The sequence below is a fragment of the Peromyscus leucopus genome, chromosome 15, assembly GCF_004664715.2.
Source record: "Peromyscus leucopus breed LL Stock chromosome 15, UCI_PerLeu_2.1, whole genome shotgun sequence".
Taxonomy (NCBI): domain Eukaryota; kingdom Metazoa; phylum Chordata; class Mammalia; order Rodentia; family Cricetidae; genus Peromyscus; species Peromyscus leucopus.
This window is the reverse complement of record NC_051076.1, coordinates 5,014,557-5,039,953: the sequence shown is the minus strand read 5'-3', so window position 1 is coordinate 5,039,953 and position 25,397 is coordinate 5,014,557. Positions and strand designations below refer to the sequence as shown.

Sequence of the window (25,397 nt, the reverse complement as noted above, 5' to 3'; positions counted from 1 at the left end):
GTTGTTTTTCAAGGTAGTGTGACGTCACTGATCTCGTGTGCACATCACCTGAGATCTCATTGCCAGCACTGACCACACACACTGTCCGATGATGTGTAAGTGAGATCAGTGCACATCACCAGTCCAGTGTGCACAGCACCAGGCAGTGCACAGTCCCCATGGTCTCAGTGTGCACAGTCCCCATCCAGTGCACACCCCATGTCTCAGGACATCACCCATTCAGTGCACAGTCACCCATGATCTCAGTGTGCACAGTCACCATGTCACTCCAGTGTGCACAGTCACCCATGATCGTGGACATCACGTCAGTGTGCACAGTCACCCATGATCTCAGTTGCAGTCACTGGTCTCAGTGTGCACAGTCACCCTCATTGCACATCACCATGATCTCAGTGTGCACAGTCACCCATGGTCTCAGTGTGCACAGTCACCCATGATCTCAGTGTGCACAGTCACCTCAGGGTCTCAGTGTGCACAGTCACCCAGTGTGCACAGTAACCCGAGGCCTCAGTGTGCTCCATGGGGGCAAAGTTGGCTTCATCTTCATGGTCTAAAGCAGTCATCAACACAGAAGGAACTACAACATTCATAGAACCTGATCCAAGGGGTTGAAATGAGTTGGGTGATTCAGGTGTCTTGACACTTAGCTCCTAATATATGTTTAGCTGCACTACCTCTAGCTGTCCAGGTAGGCCCAGCTGTCATGAATTGCTTTGATTTGGAGAGAATGAATGAAACCTTATAGAGAAAAATATGTCCATTTTATTTGAGCACAACACAGAGCATGAAGCTTGAGGGTGTGACGGCAAGAACACAGAGACAGAACAATGCACCTGACTTTCAGGGGAAAAGAGGAAGCCAGAGGCAGGAGACCTGGCTGATGTGAAAATAGTTCCCCAATTCTTAATTAGTGGTGTGTGAGGTGTGTGGCTGGAAGAGAAGTGCTCACAGTCTTGGCTTTCTCTACTCCATGGGGGATGGGCACTGCTGTGCTTCAGAGGCAAGGAGAGCTTTGAAGTGTTCTGGGTCTCAGTGCAGTGGGAAGCTAATCCTGGAGGGAAGGACTGGAGTTGTGAGTGCCCCCAGGCCTCTGGGGAGCAGCCTGGCATTCATGCGAATAGGCAGGTACTATGACAAGGAGTCCATCTGGCCATGAGGCCAGAGAGGCAGGAGTGAGTATGCAGAGCAGGGAGTCTGAGTCAGACTCCATATGGCTTTGCTTGGAGAAAGTGGCACAGCCTGGCCAGCCCACAAAGCTTTTCACAACAAACAACACAGACCCAGATGAGCACTATCTATGGACACAGCACAGAGCCACTGCACATAGGATGTGGGGACATGGAATGGGCAGGTTGGGAGACCTGGAGGCTGGGATGCCATGCATCCTGCCCATGGTCTCAGGGAATGTCCAGGCCTTGGGGCTCCTTTGTGACTTCCTGTGAGTGTCTGCCCCAGGGCAGCAACAGGCTGCTGCTTCACACCAAATGCCAGCCCTGCTCCACTGCTGTCTGTCCATCCTCTGTAGGGCAGGTGCTAGCTTAGAAAGGCAGAGAAGAGTCAGCCATGTCTCCTGAAAAGGGAAGCACTCTGGGTGAGGATAGGCTTTCACCCGGTCCCTCCTTTAACCCCAGGAGTGGGTCTTCCCTTCTAGACCCCCAGCTTGGCTTGCAAGCCTCAGATCCTACCTGAAAACTTCACAGGCTCCTGGGATCACATAATGAGACACACCCCAGTTTGCCCAGCCCGGCAGTGGGAGCTGCCACCAGCTTTCACTGGCACCATGACCTCTGACTTGAAGTTCCTAGAAAGGAGACAGAGTAGGGCCCTTGAATTATTTGAGATAAAAAGAAACAGTTGGTGTTCTTCACACCCACAACATCTGCCTTGTCATCCCTTTCTGAAGTTCTGATGGCACAGGCCCTGCTGTGGGAACCTCCAGGGCTCCCTTCCTCCTTCCTGCCCCAAACAGGGAAGAGCTGGTAACTCATAGGATCCAGCGCTAGTACTTCTCATTCACACGTCCGCCTTTTCCTTTTCTCAGCACTTGGGATCGGATGTACTGTGACTGTGAGGCAAGTTCCCTACTATAGGGCTGAAGCCCAGCCTGTCTCTCTGCTAGACCTCTACAGTACCTCTGTGATGCATTTTATAGATGAGCAAACTTCAAGCCAGAGGCGAGACCTAACTGGTTTCTCTGGCTAGCGGCAGAAGCTTCCCTTGCTTGGGCCCAGAGTTCCTTCCACCCTGTAACTGCCGATTAGTGGGCCTGACTTTTGTGTTCATGTTCTTCAGCAAATGGTTCCTACCCTTTCTGAAGTGGATAAGCAGAGTGAGGCTGACTGCCTGAGACTACGTACTGTTTTTTGTTGGCCTTTCTGAAGAGGGTGGGCTCGGAGCAGTAGGAGGACTTCCCCTTGTTCCCGATATTTAGACAGCTGGAGCAGCAGCCACAGGGCCCGGTGGCTAGGGGGCCCTGTTGCATGGGCACTAGGCTACTGCTGATTCGCAGAGAGCCATTGACCAGGCAGTTCAGTGAGCGGCCACCAGGAGCTGAAGGCCGGGAGCTGTGTGGGCAGGGCAGTCGGGTCAGCAGCAGGGCACAGGGGTGTGCCTGTGGGGTCCGAGTCGGTCAGGCAGGAAGGGCTCCTATGTCTGTGATGGTATTGTCATAGGAGCTTGGTCTGGAGACTTCAGGAGCTGGGGACACAGGTGGCCTGTTCTCCACCTCTGAGCGGACACTGGGGCTGTGCAGGTTCATGTGTAGTTTCCTCATGTGATGCACCACTGCGGCCGCGTTGAAGGCTTGCTGAGGAGGCAGGGAGTGTCTGGTTCTGCTCTTGCAGAGGCTGCTGGGTTCCAGCTTCTCCCTGGGGCCTCTGGAAACCAACCTGCCCATGTCCCAGCTCACAGAAAGCACAGGGTACTGCTGTTGTCTGGGAGAGGGGTGCCCTAGGAAACCCACCCACCAACCTCAAACAGTCCAGCCTCCCGGGGCCCAGAACAGCATGCTCAGCCTCTGAGCACAGCTCACCCTCCACTTGCTCTTGGCAAAGTTCTTCTGAATCTGGAGGCTGACAGATGGGTAGATATCCCGGTGCAGGGCCGTGTTCCCGTCAATCCTGGCATGTAGGAGGGGACTTGACTACCAGGTGGCCCTGACACTGAAGTCAGAACTTGGACAGGGCTCTGAGCATGCAGGGCCAGGTTCAACTGGTAGGATATCCCAGGAGAAGGGTGATTCCAGCAGGAAAGGACTCCTATGTCTCCCTGGGCAGGTCATAGGCACTCTACCACTGAGCTACACTCCCAGCAACATGCCCCTTAGGACAGGTTGCCTCTTTGGCAACTAGCATTCAACATTGTTCCGTGTGGGAGTTGACGCTTAGCCTGAAGACTGAAGCCTTGGGCTTGCCTCTGGAAGTGATTAGAGCACTTTGCTGGGTCTTGCAGGTCAGACTGGCCCAACCCAGTACTCTCTGCTGGCCACCTGGGCCTGATGAACACGAGTGTGTTTCCTGGATGCCTCAGCACTGGCTTTGATGTCCAGGGGGTCCTGGGAGTTAGCTTGGCCTTGGGAAGCAGAAGGGAGGAGACAGAGCCCACCCTGTTTCTCACTCACCAGGGGTGTCTTAGGGCCTTCTCGCAGGTGTACCGTTCATTTGGGTCCTTCTCCAGCAGATGGCAAATAAAATCCTTGGCTAAGGGGAATATCAGAGGCTCGGCTAAGGACCAGATCTCATGACTGATAGAAATTCACTTCCAGGCTGGTGGGTGGCAGTGAATGCATCTTTAGCTAATCTTGCAAAGAGTTGGTTTTAAGTCTTAAAGAAGGGAGAGGAAGAAATCCAAACCACCCAACAACCCACACAAGCCACCAAGAAGAGCGCTCTAGGCAGCCTCACCCACACGTACAGGGGAACCTTGCCAGTCACATCACACCAATGTGCCTGCACAGCATGTGCATGCAATTGCTGGTAAACACGTGGGCTAACATGTGAGTGCTGGCTTCTTCCATCTCTGACCACCATTGACCAGGCCCCATGAGCATGCATGGCTCCTTTTTCACATACGGAATGGGTGCTGCCCTCTCTCTCAAATAGTATGCGTGCTTGCTTCTCACACACAACATGCACACCACCTTCTCTCACACACATCATGCATACCCTGCCTTCTCTCCTGCCCAGCATGCATACCCTGATTTCTCTCCCAGCATGCATACCCTGCCTTCTCTCCTGCCCAGCATGCATACCCTGATTTCTCTCCCAGCGTGCATACCCTGCCTTCTCTCCTGCCCAGCATGCATACTCTGCCTTCTCTCCTGCCCAGCATGCATACTCTGCCTTCTCTCCTGCCCCAGCCATGTGCATCTGCTTCTTCTTCCCACTACGTAAGGGTCGTTATTCTGCCCTGAGTAGCTTACTACGGATTAGCATCTCGCAGCTTATGTGACCATTTCTCAGTCCATATCGACCGCGTTCTCATGCGCTTCTAGCACTTTCATTCTGGGCCTCTCCTGTCTGTATCCTCACACGCTTTCCTTCTCTTCCCTTCTCCCTAGTTGCACTGGCTCATCTCCTTCTGGGAATATTTCTTCAGTGCTATGTCTGGCTAGGGCCTACGCTCTTACATATCATCTTGATATCTTCTGAGGACTCAGTCCTGTGACCAGACATTCGTTGCTCTCGAATCTCTCAGCAGGCGGCTTCTGGCCTGGTAGCCAAGTGGGCATAGCTTTCAGCATGATGTGCGATATTTTGTCCAACTGCAGCCATCTGCCTTTTCAGTAAACATCACCTCGTGACTACGTAGAATATGTGCGTTCTGCTCGGCATTTAGGCAGTTCACTAGGGTTCAGGTCCAGAATGGAGACTCAAACTCATAGTAGCCCTCTTTGATCTTCTCAAACAGTTTTGACTCTGTTTCTTCATAGAAAGGGGGATACCCACACAGTCTGCAGGAAGACAGGAAAGAGGGGGTCGGCTAGACATTCCCTCCTCCATGGACCAACCTTTCTTTTTCCCATTCTCCCACTGCACACATTCATAGTCAATGAAGGTCTCGGACAAAGCAGTGTGACTAAGGTAGGCCCGCCCACTATTCAAAATGGGCAGGTCCATAGAGCACATGCAGAATTGAGGCCTTAGGAGTCTCTGGACATCTGCCCACTGAGCCCTCACTTCCTCTGTCTTTTGGGTGTTCTCCACAAAGCATCCTTAAGAAGGATGGGGAATATCACAAGGGATTAGGCTATTTTGGTCTACTTTTTTGAGACAGGGTCTCATGCAGCTCAAGTTAACTTCAAACTTGCTATATAGCTAAGGACGACCTTGAACTTCTGCTTCTCTGGCCTCTATCTTGTTGAACCAATCCTAAATGGTCTTATAATCAAAACCTGGAGCCAGATATTGGGGTAAATGCTGAAAGATCAGAGAGACAAAGGAACAAGCCACAGTTACTTCTCACCACTACCGAATCCTCAGGTCGAATGGAAGTCGAGATCCTGTCTCCATGAATCCTCTGACTGAAAGTCTCTGAGTCCTGAGCCAAAAGGTTTCCTCAGCCGAAAGGCTTTTAGTTCCTGTCTCCTCACACCATGTATACCTTTCTCCACCCAGCCATATCACTTCCTTCCTAGTGCTGGGATTAATGGTGTGTGTGCTTCGCAAATACTGGTAGCAAAGGCATGAGATTTCAAGTACTGGGATTAAAGGCTTTGTGACTCCCATGGGATTAAAGTTGGGTGCCACCACTGCCTGGCTCTGTTTCTCTCCTAGACTGAATCAATCTCATGTAGTCCAGGGTGGCTTTGAACTCACAGAGATCCAGATGTACCTCTGCCTCCCGAGTGCTAAGATTAAAGGTGTGTGCCACCCCTGCCTGGCCTCTATGTTTAATCTAATGGCTGGCTCTGTCCTCTGATCCTCAGGCAAACTTTATTTGATACACAACATCACCACACTATCTTCTGAGTACTAGGATTACATTTGTGTGCTACTGTAACCAGGTTTTATTTTCCAAAAAAGATGTTTTATTTTCATTTATATGTTTTATCTGTGTCTGTGTGTCACACGTGCACAGGTATGCACAGAGGCCAGAATAGGGCATCAGATCCCCCTGGAGCTAGAGCTACTGGCCTTATGTGGGTTTTCCAGAAAAGCAGCAAGTGCCCTTAACTGTTGAGTTCTCCCTAGCCCCCTTCTTGACACTCATGATTGAACTCAGGGCTTCATGCGTGCTGGGCAGGCACTCTACCAACTGAGCTCCATCCCCAGGCCCCAGCCTCAGGGACAACTCAGACAGATATTATTTGAGTAAATGAGGCAGAGCATTATTTAACAGAATCCACACTAAGAGGCAAGTGTGATTCCTTAAGAACAGAGCTGGCTGCTGTGGTTGGGGAATGCTGGGTATGTGTGTGTGTGGGAGCCGATGGGAAGGCTAGGAAAGGGAGTGCCTGAGCATGTGTGGAGGAGAGGAAGTACCTAGTTCAAGAGGTGGCCTTCAGATAGTGTCACTGCTGGATGTGGGGAGCCGAGATGCTTCAGCCTGCCTGGTTTCTAAGCCTTGATCTCTCATTTTCCTGTTGGTTTTACAGAGTGGCTGGAACTCAACATATTTGCACAGAGGGTGGGGATGCAGTGCCCTGAAGGAGGGGGTCCAGGGGGCTGAAGAGTGAGTGCAGGCTGGGTTCTGCTCATAGCTTGGTAGACCTTAGAGGAGTTATGTACATAGTGAGCATGTGTGTGTGCATGTGTGCGTGTGCGTGTGCGTGTGCGTGTGCGTGTGCGTGTGCGTGTGCGTGTGTGTGTGTGTGTGTGTGTGTGTGTTCACACACGCAAACACAGATGCCTGAGAAGAGAAGGGGTGAGCAGACCCTGAGATTTCCCAGGAAATGCACCGGCACCAGCTTTTACTCACAATATGTACGTGATGACACCAATGGACCAGCAGTCCACAGCCTTACTGTAGGGCTTCTGGGCCAGCACTTCTGGAGCTGTAGAAAATCAATGGTAGGTTCAGGGCTAGGGACAAGAGCAGAGGCCAGAGAGAGGAGGAGAGAACAGGAAAAGGAATGGGAGTGGGGGTGGAAGGGCAGGGTAGGGAACATCTATGAGATGAAAACTCCCCAAAGGCAGGGCCTGTATCTCTCCAAGCAGACAAACTCTTCCTGAGAGGAGAGGCCTGATCCTCCATCAATCTGGGAGTTTCCACAAGCTGTTTGTGACTCCTCCATCAGCCAGGAGGTCTCCAGCTTTGCTGCTCCTGTCAGACTAAATACCTTCTAAGAGCAACACCTGTCTGTGCTCACATGGGGGGGACCCTCAGGATAAGGGTCATGTGAGGGATCCTCAGGATAAGGGTCACATGGGGGAACCTCAGGATAAGGGTCACATGGGGGATCCTCAGGATAAGGGTCACACGAGGGACCCTCAGATAAGTGTCCAGTCTCTGTCTTCGGAGCTGGGCTCTGCAGGGTGGCATGGACTCTCTCCCACTGCTGCAGAAGCCCTGGAAGGCAGAGGCTCCCTATCCTAGTCATCTCAGGAAGCTCCCAGAAAGTGACAGGAACTTCTCATCTATCTGTGGGTACCTGCTTAGGGCAGGAGCTTGAGGGCTCAGTAAGGCCACAAGCCATGTCTCCCTAGGGGTGGGAGAGCCAGGCAGAGAGAGCTAACTTCTGAGGGTACCCCAATATTGGATTTAGTATCCATAGAATTCCACATCTTTTAGTGAGTGACTAAACTCCCCACGAAAGAGAGCAGGTTCTTTCTGGGAGTCTGGGCTCCTACTTTCCTAAGTCCATCAGGTGGTAGCAGGAATAAACAGAGGGTATTCTCTTTCTCCTTCCTCCTCTCGGGTCCCAGCACTGCTGTCCCCAAGTGTCCTGTCAGTTATTCTCTTTCCAGGAGTCCTGGCAGCTGAACGGGCACAGTGCCCAGCTTCTGCCACTCCCATGTACGTCCTAGAGTTACATGAGGTGCCCACACCCCTTGGGGCCAAACTCCTCATCATGTAGATCCAGACTCCTAGCAGTTAAGGGGTTCTAGTTTAGTGGGGGGAAGGGGGAGAGTGCTCCATTCCTTAGCTCTCCGCTAATCTCAGGGTTCTGATGGTGGCAGAGTATGCCTAGAGCTCAGGGCGGGCTCTGTAAAGAGCAGGATTAGAGAGGCAATGGACTGGCCAAGGGCTCTATTAGTCCCTGAGGATGAACATGTCCACACATAATCACTTTTCTCTGTGAATTTTATCACAGTTGTGCTGGTCATCTTAACACACGCTAGAATTATCTACGAAGAGGGAACTTCAGTTGAGGAATTTCATCCATCAGATTGTCCTGTGGGTGGGTTTGTGGGGCACCTTATTGATCTGGGGTTGATGTGGGAGGAGGAGCCCAGGCCACTGTGTTGGTGACACCCCTTGGCAAGTGGTCCTGGGTGATATAAGAAAGCAGGCTGAGCAAGCCAGTAAGAAGCATTCCTCCATGGTCTCTGCTTCAGTTCTTGCCTCTAGGTTCCTCCCTCGAGCACCTGCCTTGACTTCTCTGGATGGCCTGAGTCAGGATGTATAAGCCAAATACACCTTTTCCTGCCCTAAGTTCGTTCTTGTCAGCATTTTATCACAACTGCAGAGAGGCAAACTAGGACAGAAGTTGTTACCAGAGAAAGTGGGGGTATTGCCATGACAGACCTGACCATGTCAGTTTGTGGGAAGACTGTGGAGGATTTCGGAGCATTGGACTAGAAAAGGCCATCTAATGCCCTGAGGTTGATGAGCTATTATGGGACCTTAGAAGATAGGACTGTCAAGAGGGGTGCAGATGATGCAGGCCTGGCTTGTGAAATTTCAGGGTAATAAAGACTATCAGGGCTGTGTGTAAGATATTTTGAATTAAGAATCCATGGCATATGGTCAACTGCAGCTGAAAAATTAGCTGAGATAAGCAAGAGACCAGTATTTTTGAACTGAAATTTTCTGGGGAGTGTTTCTTCAGAGTTAGCACACAGAAGCTGTAATCTGGGGCGCATTGGACTGCACATCAAGCTGCCAGCAGAACTTGGTGAGTAATATAGAAGAGCCTACCACATGGTGCTAGTTCTGAAGGCGTGGATGGATCATGGAGAGCAGCTCAGGCTTGGCTCTGTGTGAGGCTAGGAGAGGCTGATGATGCAGCTTTGTTGCAGTGGAGACCTCGGATATTACAGATGCCACCAAGGGTGGTGACAGGTATGGAGTGGAGCTGGCTTGAGTCTGTGGGACAAACTGTTTGTGTTGTGTATAACAGAGCCAGAGAAATGAGCTGTCCAAGCCCTTTGGAGCCAAGAAGTCAGTGAATCCCAAATGTCAACATTGATCTACTTACTATATTAGATTTTGGTTTTGCTTTGATTCAATTGAAACTGTGCATTGATTCTCTCTTGGAGTAAGAAAGTATTTAACTTGTTTTGTCTTTTATAGGAACCCACAGTTAAAATACTGGATATTTTAAGATGTTCAACTTTTAAAGTTCTGAAAAATTTAAAGACTGTATGATATTGACAGGATATCTTGGGAACAAACAAGAAAGGAAACTGACATGGTATCGACTGTGCTGGTTACCTTACGTCAACTTGACACAAGCTAGAGCTGTCTAGGAGGAAAGAGCCTCAGTTAAGGAATCGCTGCCATCAGATTGACCTGTGGGCAAGTCTATGGGATATTTTCATGCTTAACGATTGATGTGGGAAGGCCCTGCTCACTGTGGGTGGTGTTATATCTGAGCAAGTGATCCTGGGCTGTGTAAGAAAGGGAGCTGAGCAAGCCTTGGGGAGCAAGTCAGTAAGCAGCACTCCTCCATGGCCTCTGCTTCAGTTCCTGTTTCCTTCTTGAGTTGCTGCTCTGACTTACCTACATGCCATTAGACATAAGACAAATAAGTCCTTTCCTCTTTTGGTCATGGTGTTTATCAAACAGCAACAGAAAGCAAACTAGACCCCTGGTGATTGAACAAACACACAGCCAGCTCCTGCTGCCCCTGGACTCACCCACGTAGCCTGGGGTCCCACAGGCCGTGGACATGACTCCATTCTGTTCCATCTTGGATAGACCGAAGTCAGTGATCATGATCTTGGAGTTCTCCTCTGGGGTGAGGTACAGCAGGTTCTCAGGCTGCAGAAGGAAAAGACACACAGCATATGAAGGAACCCCTGAACAGTGTGCTAGTCCTTGACATGGGATTTCCTGGGAAGCTAAGCCCTGGGCTCCCAACTCAGAGGCCACAACCCCTTTCCCTATTTCTTCCCATCTTCCTCCTCTCTGTGTCCTTGCTCTACATCCTAGAACTCTGTATCTTGCTTATAGTCCTGGCTTTGCTTACCTGTCCCCACTCCCAACTACCCTAAACTGCATTTTGAGGGACCGAACTAATTGTCTCTTATCTCCCAAAGTCTACTGTGGTGTCTGCTATGGCCCAGGCCCTTAGTGAGTGTTTGTTATTCTTGAATTTGACTGTGGCTGTGGGCTGTTTTGACATCTTAATGGGGAGAGCATTCAAAAGGCTCATAAAAAGGCTAAGGTGTAGTTAGTTGAACAATGATCATCTATGACCAACATAAGGAATCTTAGAGCAGAGGCAGCCTTTTGAGTCTAACCAGGCCAATGTTCTCATTCGAGAGTTATACTTCTCAGGCTTGATGCAACATCATGAAGTTCCCCCAGTTCCTGACATGTGTTTCCCACCAGCACTCCTGCCCCGTCACCTTTAGGTCTCTGTGGACGATGCCGTTCTCATGGAGGTATTTCACTGCAGACAAGACCTGCTGGATGACCAGGCTGGCATCTTTCTCTGTGTAGACACCACGCTCCAGGATCCGGTCAAAAAGCTCACCCCCAGAAACACTGTGGGCACAAGAATCTGATTCCATATCGGGTCAAGGGCTAAACACTTCTCTGTAGCCATGGGCTGTAAGCAGTCAGGCCACCCTAAAGTGAGATGTGAGGGTGCAGAGGGAGGCATTCTCCTGCCTCAGAGTACTCCCTTTGGGTGTCTGAGATGATCACTAGGGGTCATTTCCTTGCTTCAAGCATTGTTTGGTTGATCTCTTTCTGGAAGCTTCTATCATAATTCAAATGGCCTTGGTTGGAATGCATGGAAAAGCTAGGAATTCTTTCCTAGGGATACTACGCTTGCTTTCCTGGCATGCAGGAAGCCATTATAACACAGAGAGGTGATTCAAAATTGGACAAAGCGTGAAAATGAGATTAATTATGCATACATTTATAATAGGGCTTCTTTTCTCTTTAGGGAACTGGGATACCTATGGCTGCAATTTCAGATAGGGACATAGGGGCATTTTGAAACTTGAATAGTATAGGAAATGAGGACATTGGAGCTGACCCTCTATTATCTTTGATATCATTTATACTATGTTTCTAGAAGTTTCCAGTCAGAACTAGAACATGAGCATCATAGAACTCGCTGCCTCCAATGAAAGATTGCATTCTCCTCCAGTGTATTCTTAATATTTCTAGATATCATGTTGAAACCTGACACCTTGTAGTTCCAACAGCTCCCCTCCTGCTACCACACAAAGCAGGTCAACTCTTACTTCTGTGTGACAGTGGCAGACACAGAGACCATGCTACTGTCTTATAGAAGGATATATCACATAGCCTGCATTTAATTTAAGTGGATCTCTCTTGAGAAATTTATTCTTTATACTGAATTGAAATCATCCACCTATGGTTTCTACTCTTGCAATCACTTTATCCTAGAACGATGTTAATAGGTTTACTATCGAGTCCATAGACATGGACGCATTAAAGTGGTGCCAGAGGAGAGTTCTGGTGGCTTACATTATGCCTGGTATTTGCCTCTTCAGTGGCTGAGTGGTTGGGAAGTCCCAGAAGACCTTGTGGGTGGCAAAGAGCATGAACAGCTATTGTCTGCTCATAGGAAATATCCCAACTGCAAGCCTGTGCTGGTCTGAACCAACTCAACAGTCGACCCAGTGTGGCCCTTCAGCCCAGCATCGGAAGCACACTGATTCAGAAGGACAGCATTTCAGAGCCCCTGGAGCAGGGTCTTGACTGTATCTGGCATTCCCTGACCTTCCTCCCCTCGGCCTCTTTAGGGGTGAGGATCATCTTTACTTACAGCTGCATGACCAGGTAGTAGTGGGTGGTGCTCTCATAGATGTCCTCCAGGGTCACAATGTTTTCATGCTTGATCCTGAGAAAGATAAGAATCCTGTGATAGGTACATGGTTCAGGTGGTCCAGACAAAGACTCAGACTTTAAATTTCTACTAGATTGTTTGGATGATAATGTGTAAGAGGACTGGGTCTGAGAAGCCTTCCTGATGAGGCCAGCACAAAGCAGCTGTGGATGGAAGACCTCATCCCATCCCATGAGCTGGGGGTCCAGACAGGATAAAAAAGAAATTGAGCTGAGCGCCAGTGTTCATCTCTTGGCTTCCTGCCTGTGGATGTGATGTGCTCAGCTGCTTTGTGCTCCTGCTTCTTCTTTTCCATAACGGACTAGAAACTGTGAGTCAAAACAAATCCTTCCTCCTTTAAAATTTTGACAGATATGTTGTCACAGTAACACGAAGAGTAATTAATATAGTAACCATGAAAATAAGAGTTAGATATGAAAAAAGGTGGGTTCTGATTTTCTATGGAATGCCTTAGATGAGTGATTCTCTATCAGGATATTTGCCCCATAAAGGACATTTAGCAGTTACACATGTTTCCACTCATGCATGCACCCATGTATCACCATCTGTCTATCTATCTGTCTATCTATCTATCTATCTATCTATCTATCTATCTATCTATCTATCTATCTATCATCTATCTATCTATCTATCTATCTATCTATCTATCTATCTATCATCTATTTCCCAATCATCTAATTATCCTTTGCATTGTGGTTCTTGCTCTTCCTTCCTTCTTCCTTTCTTTTGTTCATTTTTTTTCATTTTTTCTTCTTTTCTTTCTTCTGGCAGGATGTTACTATGTGGGTCAGACCTGGGTTAGGCTAGAACTCATCATGTATACTGCTAGGCTGGCCTCAAACTTGTGCTGATCCTCCTTTCTCTGTCTCCCAAGTGCTAAGCTCGTAGGTATTTACCACCAAACCCAGCATCATAGTTTTTAAAATAACTTTTTTTAAAAAGTATTTATTTGTGTGTGTGTGTGTGTGTGGTGTGTGTGTGTGTGTGTGTGTGTGTGTGTGTGTGGTTAAATAAACAACTGGACTGAATTGAGCTGAAGGTTCCGTTGTTTCAGACAGAGAGAACAGGAAAGGGCTGTGCAGCCAGCCATTTGCTTCCTGCCAATATTAGTAGCTTGTGATGGCAAGTGCATCTCTCTCATATAGTTGTACCAGGATTAAAGGAGAAAATTGCAGATGGCTCAGCGATGAAGGTGCTTACTGCACAAGTCTGGTGACTTGAGTTCAACCCCTGGAACCAATGTGAAGTTCCTCACACTGCAACATGCCCACTATGGCATGTGTGCCCGCACATCATGTACACAGGTACACTTAATAATAATAATAATAATAATAATAATAATAATAATAATAATAATAATAAGTACATTGTAAATTAAAAAAATCTTTTAAAAATGAAAATGCATGAAAAATGCATAGTATAGTGCTTGGGAAAGGTAGAGCCAGTGGCAGATATCCGATTTAAGGTATCTTTAAACTCCAGAGCTGGTACTGTGTTTCCTAGAAGGATGCTACCACCCGTATAGGCTGGCAATGTTCATATTAACTTCCTTATTATTCATGCATTGAACTGATGTGTACTGAATATCTAGGCTGTTATACAGTGCAGTAAGAAAGAGCACCACAGTGTGCTTTCCCCCAATCCCCTGCCCAGGCTCTTCTGTGCAGAGATAAGTGGACGTCTACAGTACAAATGCTCCAACCAATTTCTTCCTGTTTCCTCGAACCTATGCTTTTTGTTCTTTATTTCCAGCAACAACGTCACTTTCTACTTAGTGGGCGCTTGCCTTAGTCTCAGGACCATTTGAAATGTTCTGCTCTTTTGTTGTCTTAACTGTCTTTGCACAATCCTGCCACTGGTGTTTTCACCCTGTGTAAATTGCTGTGAGGGTTTTATAATGAGTATCCTCTGGTTTCCTTAACCCACCTTCCTGCATGCCTAAGAGGGATGACTATTAACCTGATTCTGTTGCCTTGCTTGAAATCCCTCCGTCAGTTCTCTTTGTTCACAGAATAAAGCCAGCATCCTTGATCCTGGCGTCAAGGACCCTCTGCAATCCTTGTTCCAGTCCACACTCTATTCTCACTGCCTGTCCTTGGTACTACTACCCACACAAAGCTGTGGGGATTCTAGGACATACTCTCTCCTTACACTTCCATGATTCTGCACAAAAGTTTGCAAAACCCTTGCATTTCTTTTCTGTGGTGCCTCCTTGTCCACAAAATTCTACTCACTCATCAAAGTCTTTCTTCTTTGAAAACATACTGAATAATTCACATTCATCAGGCATGTGGGCCAGCAGAAATGAACCTGTCGCCTCCATACACTACTTCCTGCTGGATTACAGCCAGTCAGGTGGGAGACTCGCTAGTTATGGGTGCTCCTCCCCAGCTGGGCAATGTGGGCTCCCGAGCAATGCCTGCCTAATCCAATGGTTCTGATCGTGTGTCAATGTGCCTGTCATACTTAAAGTATGTCACAGGCGTTCCACAGGCTCACTGTAAGAGTCTCACTGTGAACGTTGGTGATACATCAGTGCAGCCTCCGGCGGTTTCCAGGATGATTGTGTGGGTTCTCTCTGGATCAAACCAAGGCTAATTCTCAAGTCTCCTGCTGCCTCCTTGGGTATCGATTCTTCCTGCTGTCAGCCATCAGTTGGCTTTTGATTCTCTGAGCTACTCACTCTCTGGCCTACATGTATGAACGAGTGAGTTCACCAGTCAATTTGCTGGGAAAACAATTTCATCTGGCCCCACTGCCTGACTAGCCTGAAAAGGATTCAAAGGGCACGAGGCCCTCAGGTGTGGAACCCGTGAGAAGGGCAGGTCAGAATCCCACAGTGCACCTGCCTCCCCCTCCCCACCCCCTGTGGCCCTACACCCACTTACTCACCTTTTCAACACAGCAATCTCGTTCTCTAGGCTACTGTCCCGGAAGGCTGGCGACTTCTTGATGCACTTCAGGGCAAAGAGTTTCCCAGTCACCCTTTGCTTCACCAGGAACACCTCTGAGAAAGCTCCTCTGTGGGGAAGAGGCCAAGATAGAAAATGTAGCTCTGGCTGGCAGAGAGCATACCAGAATTAAAGGGGAAGATTAGAAGGGAAATGTGTGGCCGATGAGTTTCCATTGTCACCATGAACTCGGACGAGGGGGATGCCCACCACCTCTCTGACATGCCACGATGCTCTTTCCCTTGTAGATCTCATGGGACACATGTGGGGACCAGGAGGCCACTTTCCCCTGTGTAATCCCCACAGACTCTGCTTCAGCTGTGGACATCTCTCCATATAGCAAAGCCCACTAAGGCTTGGCAGAACCAATTCACTCATCATCATCATCATGATGTCCTGTGGCCAGTGGTGCTGGCAGGAGAGGACAGGCTCACATGCCGTGAGGGAAGAAAGACTCCTGGATAAGTTTAATTAGCTTCTATTTATGAATTATTTAATTTAATGTGATGGGGTCTTCTTACTACCTTCAGACTGCTGGCTAACTCCTGGGATCATGTGATCCTCCTGCCTCAGCTTCCCGAATAGCTGGGACTATGGGTGTGTCTTATGAGTGCATTGCTGGTGGTCACCCGATTCTGTCCTCAGAAGACCAGGAGGCTGACTATCCACTCCTTCATTCTGGAGGTTCTGGGGCACACTGGATGGAACCCAACAGGATTTGACATGCTTCATGGGTGCTGGAGATCAGCCATCAGAACATCGGGTCAGCTAGGGCTGGGAGCTGGAGCTTGACAACTGATGCTAGAATCTTGGCTTTGGAGGTGAACGCTGTGCCCATCACAGTTGTGCTGGATTGTTTGGGAATGAGGACAGGAGAAAACCTGACCATGTCCAGGACAGACAGACACATTTTTCTCCTGCTACATTTGACTTCCTGATGGCTAAATCTGCAGGTGTGGAACCGAGGGATACAGGGCTGACTGAGCAGTGAAATGCCAACAACTGGATTTAGGTGGAAGGGTTTATTCGAGTCCATTCCACCTTTTCCTTATGTCTAAACTCCTTTAAAAGCTGGAGCCATAGCTCCCAAATGGATCCCTCTAGGTTTGCATAGTGCTGCGGTGGTGGCCCTCCCTCACCACCACGAGGGAGGGCCTGTCTACTTCTGGAATGTCTTCTAGGAGATGGTGCCATGTCGGCTCTCATCAACCTGGGCTTCTTGCTCTCCACTTTGTGGGTTTAAGGCTGCTTAGCAAATCATTTCTGACTCACTTGTGAGCCTTGTCTGTCTTCTGCCATCTGCCACTTTCTAGCTACCCCCATGTTGGCAGGGCCCTTGAAGGAAGGTCAGGGCTCTGACAACCGGCACTGTCCCTGTGTCCCTGTGCATGCACAGTCAGATACCTCCCTGTGTAGGGACAGCCTGAGTCTGTTTTCAGTGGTGCCTGGTGCCTGCCTGTCTACAGAAAGAGAGGGCATCTCTCACTGTCTGTGGTCACCACCTCCTGGCCGGGGCAGGGTGAAGGGACACTTTGCCGGCACTGGCTAGAAAGCTTGCTAGAGGGAGCAGCCTGTGGACTCCTCGCTTGCCTAGGCCCAATTATCCCTGGCTCATTAGCTGACCAGCTGGGGCTCTGAAGAGGCGAAGTCTGGTTGCTGGAGCTGCTGGCTGGCATACGTCAGAGCCTGTGACCTCCTGGGGGACAGGCAGGACTGAGTGGTGAGTCTCCTCCAGACAAGCAGCCTCATATGGAGTCAGTCAGCCATGTGATTGCTGTCGAGGGGCACGCCCAGACACCACAGGCCCCAGCATTTATAAAGCACTGGGATAAGGAGAAGAGGAGAGTGAAGGGGAGCTGATGAGGGTGAGGAACCCACCTGCTCCTGGGAGTATGTTAGGAGCCACTGGGGTGGCTCAGGATGTAGAATCTGGGGGCAGGGGTGGTGTCTCCTGAGGGGTCCAGTGCATTAGAGTAACAGGTACCTTTTGTACTGCTCTGATCCCCCCCCCCAGTGCTATAACTCTGCCCAAGTTCCTTAGTGCAACTGGGAGTGAGTTCCAGGGGCTAAGCTTCCCTAGCAGGCAGCCCAGCTCTCTGACAGCCCAGCCCCAGGACTTACGATCCCAGCACTTCCATGAAGATGAAGGTTTTCCTGATATTGGTGGTCTGTTTCTTCCAGGAACCACAGTCATCTTCCTCCTCCTCCTCCTTGTGCCCCATCCCCTCCAGTGTTGAAGTTGCCTGGGAAGCTTCGTGGGAGGGAGAGAAGTGAGACAAGGTCTGGTCAAAGCGTTTCTCAAATAAGACAGAACAGGTTGCAAAAGAATCTGAAACACCCAGATCGTGATGTAATGGCCAGAAGGAAAGACTGAGAGCAGAACCTGGAAAAACGGCAAACTTAAGAGCATTCTCCCACTCGCTTTCTAAAATTGCGAGAGCAAATCCAGTGAATGGCTGTTCCGTATCTGCCTGCTAAATGCAATAGGGTGTAGACTGAGGGTGGAAACCCGATGGCGATCTGTGCACTTGTGAAGGTGCACAACATATAAATTGACATGGTATACCCAGCTCTCGGGCATCTGAGCTGAGCCAGGAACTTCCTGTGTTTCTTCAGGCTCTGGAGTCAGCCTGGCTCCTTCGTACCATCAAAGCTCTGCCTTCCTCCCCATCTTCCTCCTACCTGCAGCAGCTCCTGTGAAGGAGCAGTGTGTTTCCCTTGCCACCCCCACAGCATGCACACACAGTGGATTGGATTGGAATGGGTGGATTTTTGCTAGTATCTGAAATGAAGCATCAGAGATCTGGGGCTGCACACATTTAGGTAGTACCAGTGATGTTTCAGGGGCTAGATATGTGATGATGGACAAATTGGACCATGGCCTTCCTTCCTGGGGCAGCCAGGCAAAGGAAGTAGGCAATGAGCCAGCCAGCCAGCTCTCCTGTGCATGGCTAAGTGACAAGAGACTTGGTGGGCAATGGGCACAAAGAAGGGTGTCTTCAGATGAGGCCAGTGGACGCATTGTAAGCAGGCTGGATTTAGGTTGAGACTTGAAGCTGGCAAAGGAGTCAAACAAGCAAAAACTGCACAGGCCTGCTTCCCTACAGAAAAACAGAGCACGAGGTTCCCAATGTAGGGACGCCAGGACGGCAGGGTGCCCCGCTACTGAGCATCTGGGAGTGATGTGAGAGACAGGGCTTCTGCCAACACCCTCCACCTCTTGAACCTGACAGAGAAGCAGGAAAATATGTCTCTCTCGTGGTCACTCCTTTTAGGCAGTGGCTCTGGTCCCACTTCAAAACAAAAACAAAAGCCCATAAAAACCCCTGAGGTCCTTTAGCAGGCTGTGGAGATAGCACAGCCAATAACATGCTTATCTTGAAAGCACGAGGACCTGAGTTTGATCTCTAGGAAAAGCTGAACATAGTGGCACATGCTTGTAACTCCAGCACTGGGGAGGTGGAGATGGGTGGATCTCTTGGGCTCACTGCTGGGCTAGCCTGTTCTACTCAGTTGAGGTCTCAGAAACAACAACAAAACAACATCTGATAGCATCTGAGGAATGACAGCCGGGGCTGTCCTCTGGCCTTTACACACACACACACACACACACACACACACACACACACACACACACGCATGTTCATGTGCGCTCACATATTCTTACATATGCACAAAACGTTTGTGCTTCTGCAACTTTGTGTCAGGTGAAGAGCACAGGTTTGGAACCTGGGTTCGAATCCTCTCTCTACATTAACTTCTTGGACTGTGTGGGGCAGGAGCTCTGAGGACGATGGATAGGGTGGCAGCCTGAGCTTGATGCCTTTACAGACTACAAACTCCAAATCTCTCCGGATCTTTGGTATGCCTGAACCCCACCTACCAGGCAGCCAGAGAAGGAAGGGGACAGTATGTGAATCCTGTGGCTGGGCTAGCTAGTGTCCACTTCCTATTGAGTGCAGTCAGGGTAAAGGGGGTGCATGTCTAAACATGAAGAATAGACAGAGTTGGTTTGCATGCCTCCCTTTGGGTTTCTCCCCTACACAGAACAGCAGGGCCGGAGCTTGCTCCGGGTGAGGGGCTAATGAAGAGCCTGAGCATGGGGACCTTAGCTGTGCACACCACTCCCCCTTCAGGACCTGCGGGGAATGACTGCCCACGCTGCAGGAGGCTCCCAGGCCTCATTAGCTGATCTGTGCTCAATGTTCCTTCTTTCCCAAAGCTCCTAAAAAGCTTTAAAAACATAGTATTCTTAGCCGAGGAGAAGCCAAACATCTTTCCGCCCACCCCTCCTCCCATACAATGAATCCTAACAATTTAGCTTCATCATCTGTGTGGAACACTCAGGGCCCAGATCTGGACCCCACACCATCTAGGGCTGGGCTCCCATGATCCATGATGTCACAGAGGCCTCCTGGGAAGGAGGCCCAGGTCCAGGTGGGGTGGTCACAGGTAGGGAGGGAGGGGCTGCCCACACCCCAGCTGGGTCATGCTGCTTTCTGCTCCAGTCTCAACGCCTCTTGTCCCCTGACTTCAGAGACACCCTGAGCTCTGATATTATTCGTTTTGCTTGCAAGGCATTCTGCTTCACACTATTTTCCATAATGGCTGCCATTAGGTTTTATAGTTTTGAGGCTTAGGAGCAATTTCACCTCCACAGAGGCCTTCAAGAAGCATCCCCCATGTTGGCATGTGCGCCTGGTTTATGTCCCTCACTCCTCAACAAAGCGAGATAACTGTGAGGGTTCTATACCAAAGATTCCTGGCAAAGAAAAATGACTGTGTGCATATAAGATCATCTCTAAATCATGAGGTAACAACTTTTCATTCAGTGAGCATTTATTAAGTACTTCCTGTATACTGAGGACTGAATACAGCTATTTCTATGACACAAGCCTTAGTTCTGCAAACACTTGTAATCTAGCTGGGAAGAGTGAATGCAGGTCTGCATCTGTGTAACTAGACAGGCAATGTGCCTAAAGAACAAGCATTCCCAACATGCAGTGCTCATTACTGAGCCTCATACACACAGGAGAGTAGGATGGTTTCAGATAGGAGCTAGGTTTAAGATGGGTGTGAATGGTGGATGGGTTTAATTTTTGCCCTTCAGAGGGCGTCACCCCACTGAGACCTTTGATATGGAGTCCTGTCTGAAGCACAGTGGGAGGGAGGCAAATGGTGGCAGAAAGCCAGGTTGCCTTGCTTCTTGTTGTCCCGGCATTGGAAGGAAACTACTGGGACATGAGTCCAGCCCCGCGTCTCTGGGATACCCTCCCTAAGTCAGGCCGCTTCTTCCCCAGCTCCCCTCTCCTACAATGCATTTGGTGTTTGGCCTGTTTTAGGTAATCATCCTCTCTAGAAATAACTCCAAAGAGATGAAGCCTTGGTCTTGCTGTAGTTTTGGTCTGGTCTTCTTGGCTTCTTGGGGTCCTTTAAGTTTCTAGCGAGGGAGGAGCCAGAGGGGACACTTCTTCCCAGAGGACATGCAGGACAACTCCAGCCATGGCGTGTATGGGCCCGCCCTTTGCTTCTGGGACAGGTGTTCTAACCCACGTTGGCAGCCAGCCTGGCTGTTGATGAGATGTGGCTGAAAGATGCTTGGGCATGAGTCCAGCAGGCAGGAGGCCCCGCAGTGGTATTCCCAGGGGGCTCACTCTTCTCCCCTTCCCAGCTCACACCACACCCACACAGAACTCTTTGGAGGATGAGGCACTCCGCAGTGTCCTCCTCACTGCCCTCACTAGGCCACCTGTGCTAGGCTGCACCATGACCCACACTTTCTGCCTCTCCCTCCGCTCCCTTGCTCCGTGTGGCCTCCTCTCAGCTATTTACCGTGCAAGGAGTCAGTGCTGCTCTGCTAGAGTCCTGAATCAGTGTTGGAACCTGAAACCCATTCCCTCCACCCTAGGGCCACAATGCAGAGATGACATGGAGCTCTGCGCTGTCCTGAACACACCAGAAGGGTGAGGACAGGGTCAGATAATCTTTTGAATGCTGTATCTGTGGTTCTAAATCTGCAGATAATGGCTCTCAGTTCCACCCACAGAGGAGACACGGCTGTACCTTCAGCACTCCTGCCCGGAGCTTCTCAGGGAGGCAAGTTGCCTCACTAGCTCTCACTGACCCCAGATGAATCAAGGTACCCCAAGATTCATTTTTCTTTTCTGGTGCTGAGGATCGAGTCTATCCAGAGCCTCCCACACTAAGCAAGTGTTCTACCCCAGAACTCCACCCTCAGCCACCCCAAGGCTTCTCTGTTCTCCTTTCCTGGACTGTTGGGAGTATGGCATTATGGGCCTGGGGATACTGGGAGGGGGTTATCAGTTGTATCATCTTTAATAAGAATGTGGACAGAACCACACATGGAGCAGATTATACCAGTCCAGAGGGTAAAACCTGGACGCTTTTCCTGATCTGGTACCACAGTTTCCAAAATTCTGACCTGTACCGGACTCTTTCATCCTTTGGAATCTGGAGTCTGGATTGAGAACACACACTGCTCATTCTCAACCCTGTTACCAGCTCCACGTGCCAATTTCTGCTCACAAAACAGCTGAAGAAGGTTTTCAGTTGGCCTGCAGTTTGGTGCTCTGCAGCTGTGCAGCCCAGGGCAGATCATTATATACCTCTGAATTCTGACCTTTCTCCTTAGTGAAAAATGGAAACTGAACTAGCTGAGTCCCTGAAGTCTTGTGGACGTGAGTCCTGAGAGAAACTCCTTGTGAAAAGATGGCTTTGCTGTGCTGTGGTTGCCTGTCTCCATCCACATCAGCTCCCGAAAGGCTTCGAGGAAGACTACAGATACTGCTACAGTCTCTCCTAGCAGTTCCCACATTTCCTTTATGAGATGCTTTCTTAATGCCCATTAGCAGCAGGGACCTGGCTAGAAGGGTTCTGAAGGGCTAGAAGACAGACCACCTTCTTAAGGCACAGCCCCAAGTGTGAACTCCATATTCCACCTGGTCTTCAGCTGGGAAAGCAGGCATCTACCTAAACAGGGAGGAAAACAAGCTTGGGTATTGGCTCTCCACATGTCATGTGCTGTTGTCTGTTAGGAGTTAATGACCATCATCTGTGTGTCTTTGTGTCACACAGTGATGGCTATGATGCCTAACATTCATGCATGAGGTGCCTCCTGTGTGCAGGCCCGGGACTCATTACTAATAAATGTCACAACCAGGCATTTTGCTGGGGCTCTCAGAAGGGGATAGCAAGGATCCATATTGGAGAATTCCAGGACAGACATCAGGACTCGTGGAGTTACAAGCCTTCCCTCTGGGGACACAGCTTTGGTGCTCCCAGACAGGCTGTGCCGCCCTTCCCCCAGGGCCACTCTCTGGCTGGCAGCCGCTTTGCACCAGCCCCCTTGCCGTTGACCATGGCGGTGTGCCTGCAGTTGTAGAGGCAGCCGCAGTCTTTCCTCAGACTCCGCTGCTGCTCCTCCTCTCATTCATGCCACAGCTCATTCACTCCCCGGCTCTGGCATGCTGCTGCGGCTGGGTGCCGTCACTCCTCACTCACACGCACGCCGTGTGGCAATTTATTTCTGGCTGGGTGTGCGTGTGTATGGGGGAGAGGAAACAGAGACGAGTCCTCCTTTTAGAGAGAGATGTTTTCGTTTCCTTCTAGCCAGAATTGCTCCCAGGCCTGGTAGAATAATGAGGCAAGGACAGAGCCCCTGGACATGGCTAGGCACTCTGCAGGCATGATCCCTGTTGTGGATTCCCTGCCACTTTTCAAAGTGACACCGTTTTATAGCTGAGATAGATACTGATGGATAACAGTGTTCAAGGAAAAAAATGCCCTGAATCAAGCAGATAGTACGTGACCATATCCGTCTAGGAGCCCAGTTCTAAGGCTTCAACCAGTGTCCTTGTCAGTGTGCCACAGGACCTGTTGCCTCTTTTCTGGAGGTGGCTGTTGGGATGTCACTCATCTCCCCCTTCCTCCTTATGATACTGTCATGCTGCATAGCACCTGACTTATTCCTGGGAGACATATGCTTCAGTGATCTGAAAAAGGCTGTCTCCTTGTTGTGCTCAAATCCCTCATTGTTGAAGCTGGGGCATCGTGTCTATTGCATGAGCTGCTCCAGGCTCCAACTTCAACCTGCACTTCCTCAGACCTCAGCCTTTTCCAAAGTTTTCCTCATCTCTCTAAACAGGATTCTTAAGCACACACACACACACACACACACACACACACACACACACACACCCCATAGCAACATGAAATGGGTTCAAATACTACCAGCACACAAAGGATGCCAGTGGTCACTTGCTTTATAGCAGGAGATCCCCTTATCCCTCTGGGTACCAAGTAGCCCCATCTATATACTAAGTGGGGAACCATCTAGCCCACTGCTGGGTGAATGAAAAGCCTATTGCCAACTGTGAAGTGCGGCAGTATTAGCTATTACTAAGCACTTTGCACTCTGGTCTGTTTCAGATACGGGTTTCATCTTTGTCCCTGGTTTAGCTCGGGTCCATAGGAATGATGGCTCCATTCTGCCTGTGGTCTGTGATCTGGAAAAGATTCTCTCCTTATCCGAGATGGAACCTGCTGGACCCTCTTGACTCGACTCAGAGATTTTCCTCATGATCAGTTATCTGTTTTCAGAGCAGGAGGCTGGCTAGGCTCACACTGCAGCTGGCCCTGCAGCCACCTCCACTAACCTCAGGGTTAACGTTGTGCGTCAAACTTACGTGGAGAGAGGGTGGGTGGTGAATCCAATCCTACCCTGAGCACCCCACAGAGCCATGCTAGGGAAGTTTAAGGACTCTGGGAGCAGATGAGCCCCTGGGGAAGGTGAAGGAGCTGGGTTATGACTGACAGATTTAGCAGGTTGTGCCTGTGTCCTGCATCTTAAAGCAGCAGCCTTGGCCCTGGGGTGGGAAGCTGAGCCCTGCAGGGACCCTGCAGCTGCAGGGCCTGAGGCCATCTTTTCCCTGGAGTATGAAGAACAGCCACAGGCTATTTGTAATGGCCTTTGTACCCACAAGCTATCCACCCCAACCAAGGATGCTAATGTGGGCGGGGTGAGCCTTCTTTTTTGGTAGATGGGGTATGTCCCAGAGGTGAAGGAATGAAAGATGAGCTGGAAGACGGGTGCCAAGGAACTGTCAGTCCTGATGCCCCCTGCCTCCCCATTTTCCCCCCAGCCAGGAGCTCTCTGAACTGGGCACAAAGCTCCTCCATTCCTGTCCCTGCCGGCAAGTACAGAAGGCTCCCCTGGGCCAGCCCTGGAGGAATGATCAGATGGCTCCCCAAAGAAGCACCTACCAGCCCCCATTCAGACTTCTCTTTCTTGGATGCTACAACTTACCCTTGAGACCACAAGAGCCAGGAGAGATTGACAGAGGCTCTCCCTCCCAGTGCCCCATGCTTCTTGTTAAACAAGATAACCTCCCCAAAGCCCAGAGAAGAAGCAGGCTGTCTTACCCAGGGACTCACAAGAAAGGTGCTCCAGTCCGTGGTCTTGGCTGGCAAGCCTGCTCCTACAGGTCTGTGAGGATTAGCTGCCCCACTGCTTTAACAATAAACCCAATTAAAGGGGAGGAATGCAGGGGTTTTCTTTCCCAGGACCGTAACCAGGCAGCCTTAAAGGGGAGTAAAAGTAGCTACAGTGGCTTGTATCTCTTCTCGCTTTCCTGGGCTCTGCTCTCCCTCCCTCCCAGGGAGCTGTACCAAAAAAAAAAAAAAAAAAAAAAAAAATCGCTCAAAAGGAACCCTTTGATGCCCGAGTGGCTGTTTACACACTGTGCGATTGTGGTCACAGTTGTGTTAAATTTTGTCTGCATTCGCGTATGTAAGAACAGAAAACAGAAATGCACAATCAAGTTGTGGGTTTCCCCTGAAGTGTAAACAGGAAAGCAGAGAAAACTGTCTGGGACTGCCTGACTCAGTTTCCACTTTACACAGCCGTTGCTGATGAGGTGGTCTAAAAGCCCCTCCCCGAGCCCTGCAGTGGTTTGTATATTGGCTGACAAGCAGTAACCCTCCGTTAACCTGTCATTTTTGTCTCTTATGGAGTAGAGAGAGAAGCCCTGGGCTTGGCTGGTTCTATCCTGATCTCTGATGCCACTCCTCTCCTCCAACCTCCATTCTGTCCCCAGTCTTAACCTCTGAGACCTGGAAGTGCTCTGTTCTCTCAGGTCCTTCTTCTTCACCTCTCTGCCCTGGCCCTTGACTAGTGTTCTTTTCCTTACACAGGTTCCTCAGGCCTCTGACTT

The 25,397-nt window shown here is 49.8% G+C and overlaps 1 protein-coding gene across 1 annotated transcript; it reads right to left on the bottom strand.

Moving 5' to 3' along the window:
• Nucleotides 1-739: 739 nt before the first annotated feature.
• Camk1g (calcium/calmodulin dependent protein kinase IG) lies at nt 740-24,793 on the bottom strand. The gene is given in 13 exon segments (XM_028882806.2): nt 740-1,570; nt 1,686-1,801; nt 2,358-2,806; nt 3,032-3,119; nt 3,620-3,698; nt 4,839-4,951; nt 6,919-6,994; nt 10,023-10,146; nt 10,737-10,875; nt 12,134-12,208; nt 15,107-15,235; nt 17,287-17,416; nt 24,607-24,793. Coding segments are annotated over 11 exon segments (1,464 nt in total). The 5' UTR covers nt 17,388-17,416; nt 24,607-24,793; the 3' UTR covers nt 740-1,570; nt 1,686-1,710.
• Nucleotides 24,794-25,397: the final 604 nt, after the last annotated feature.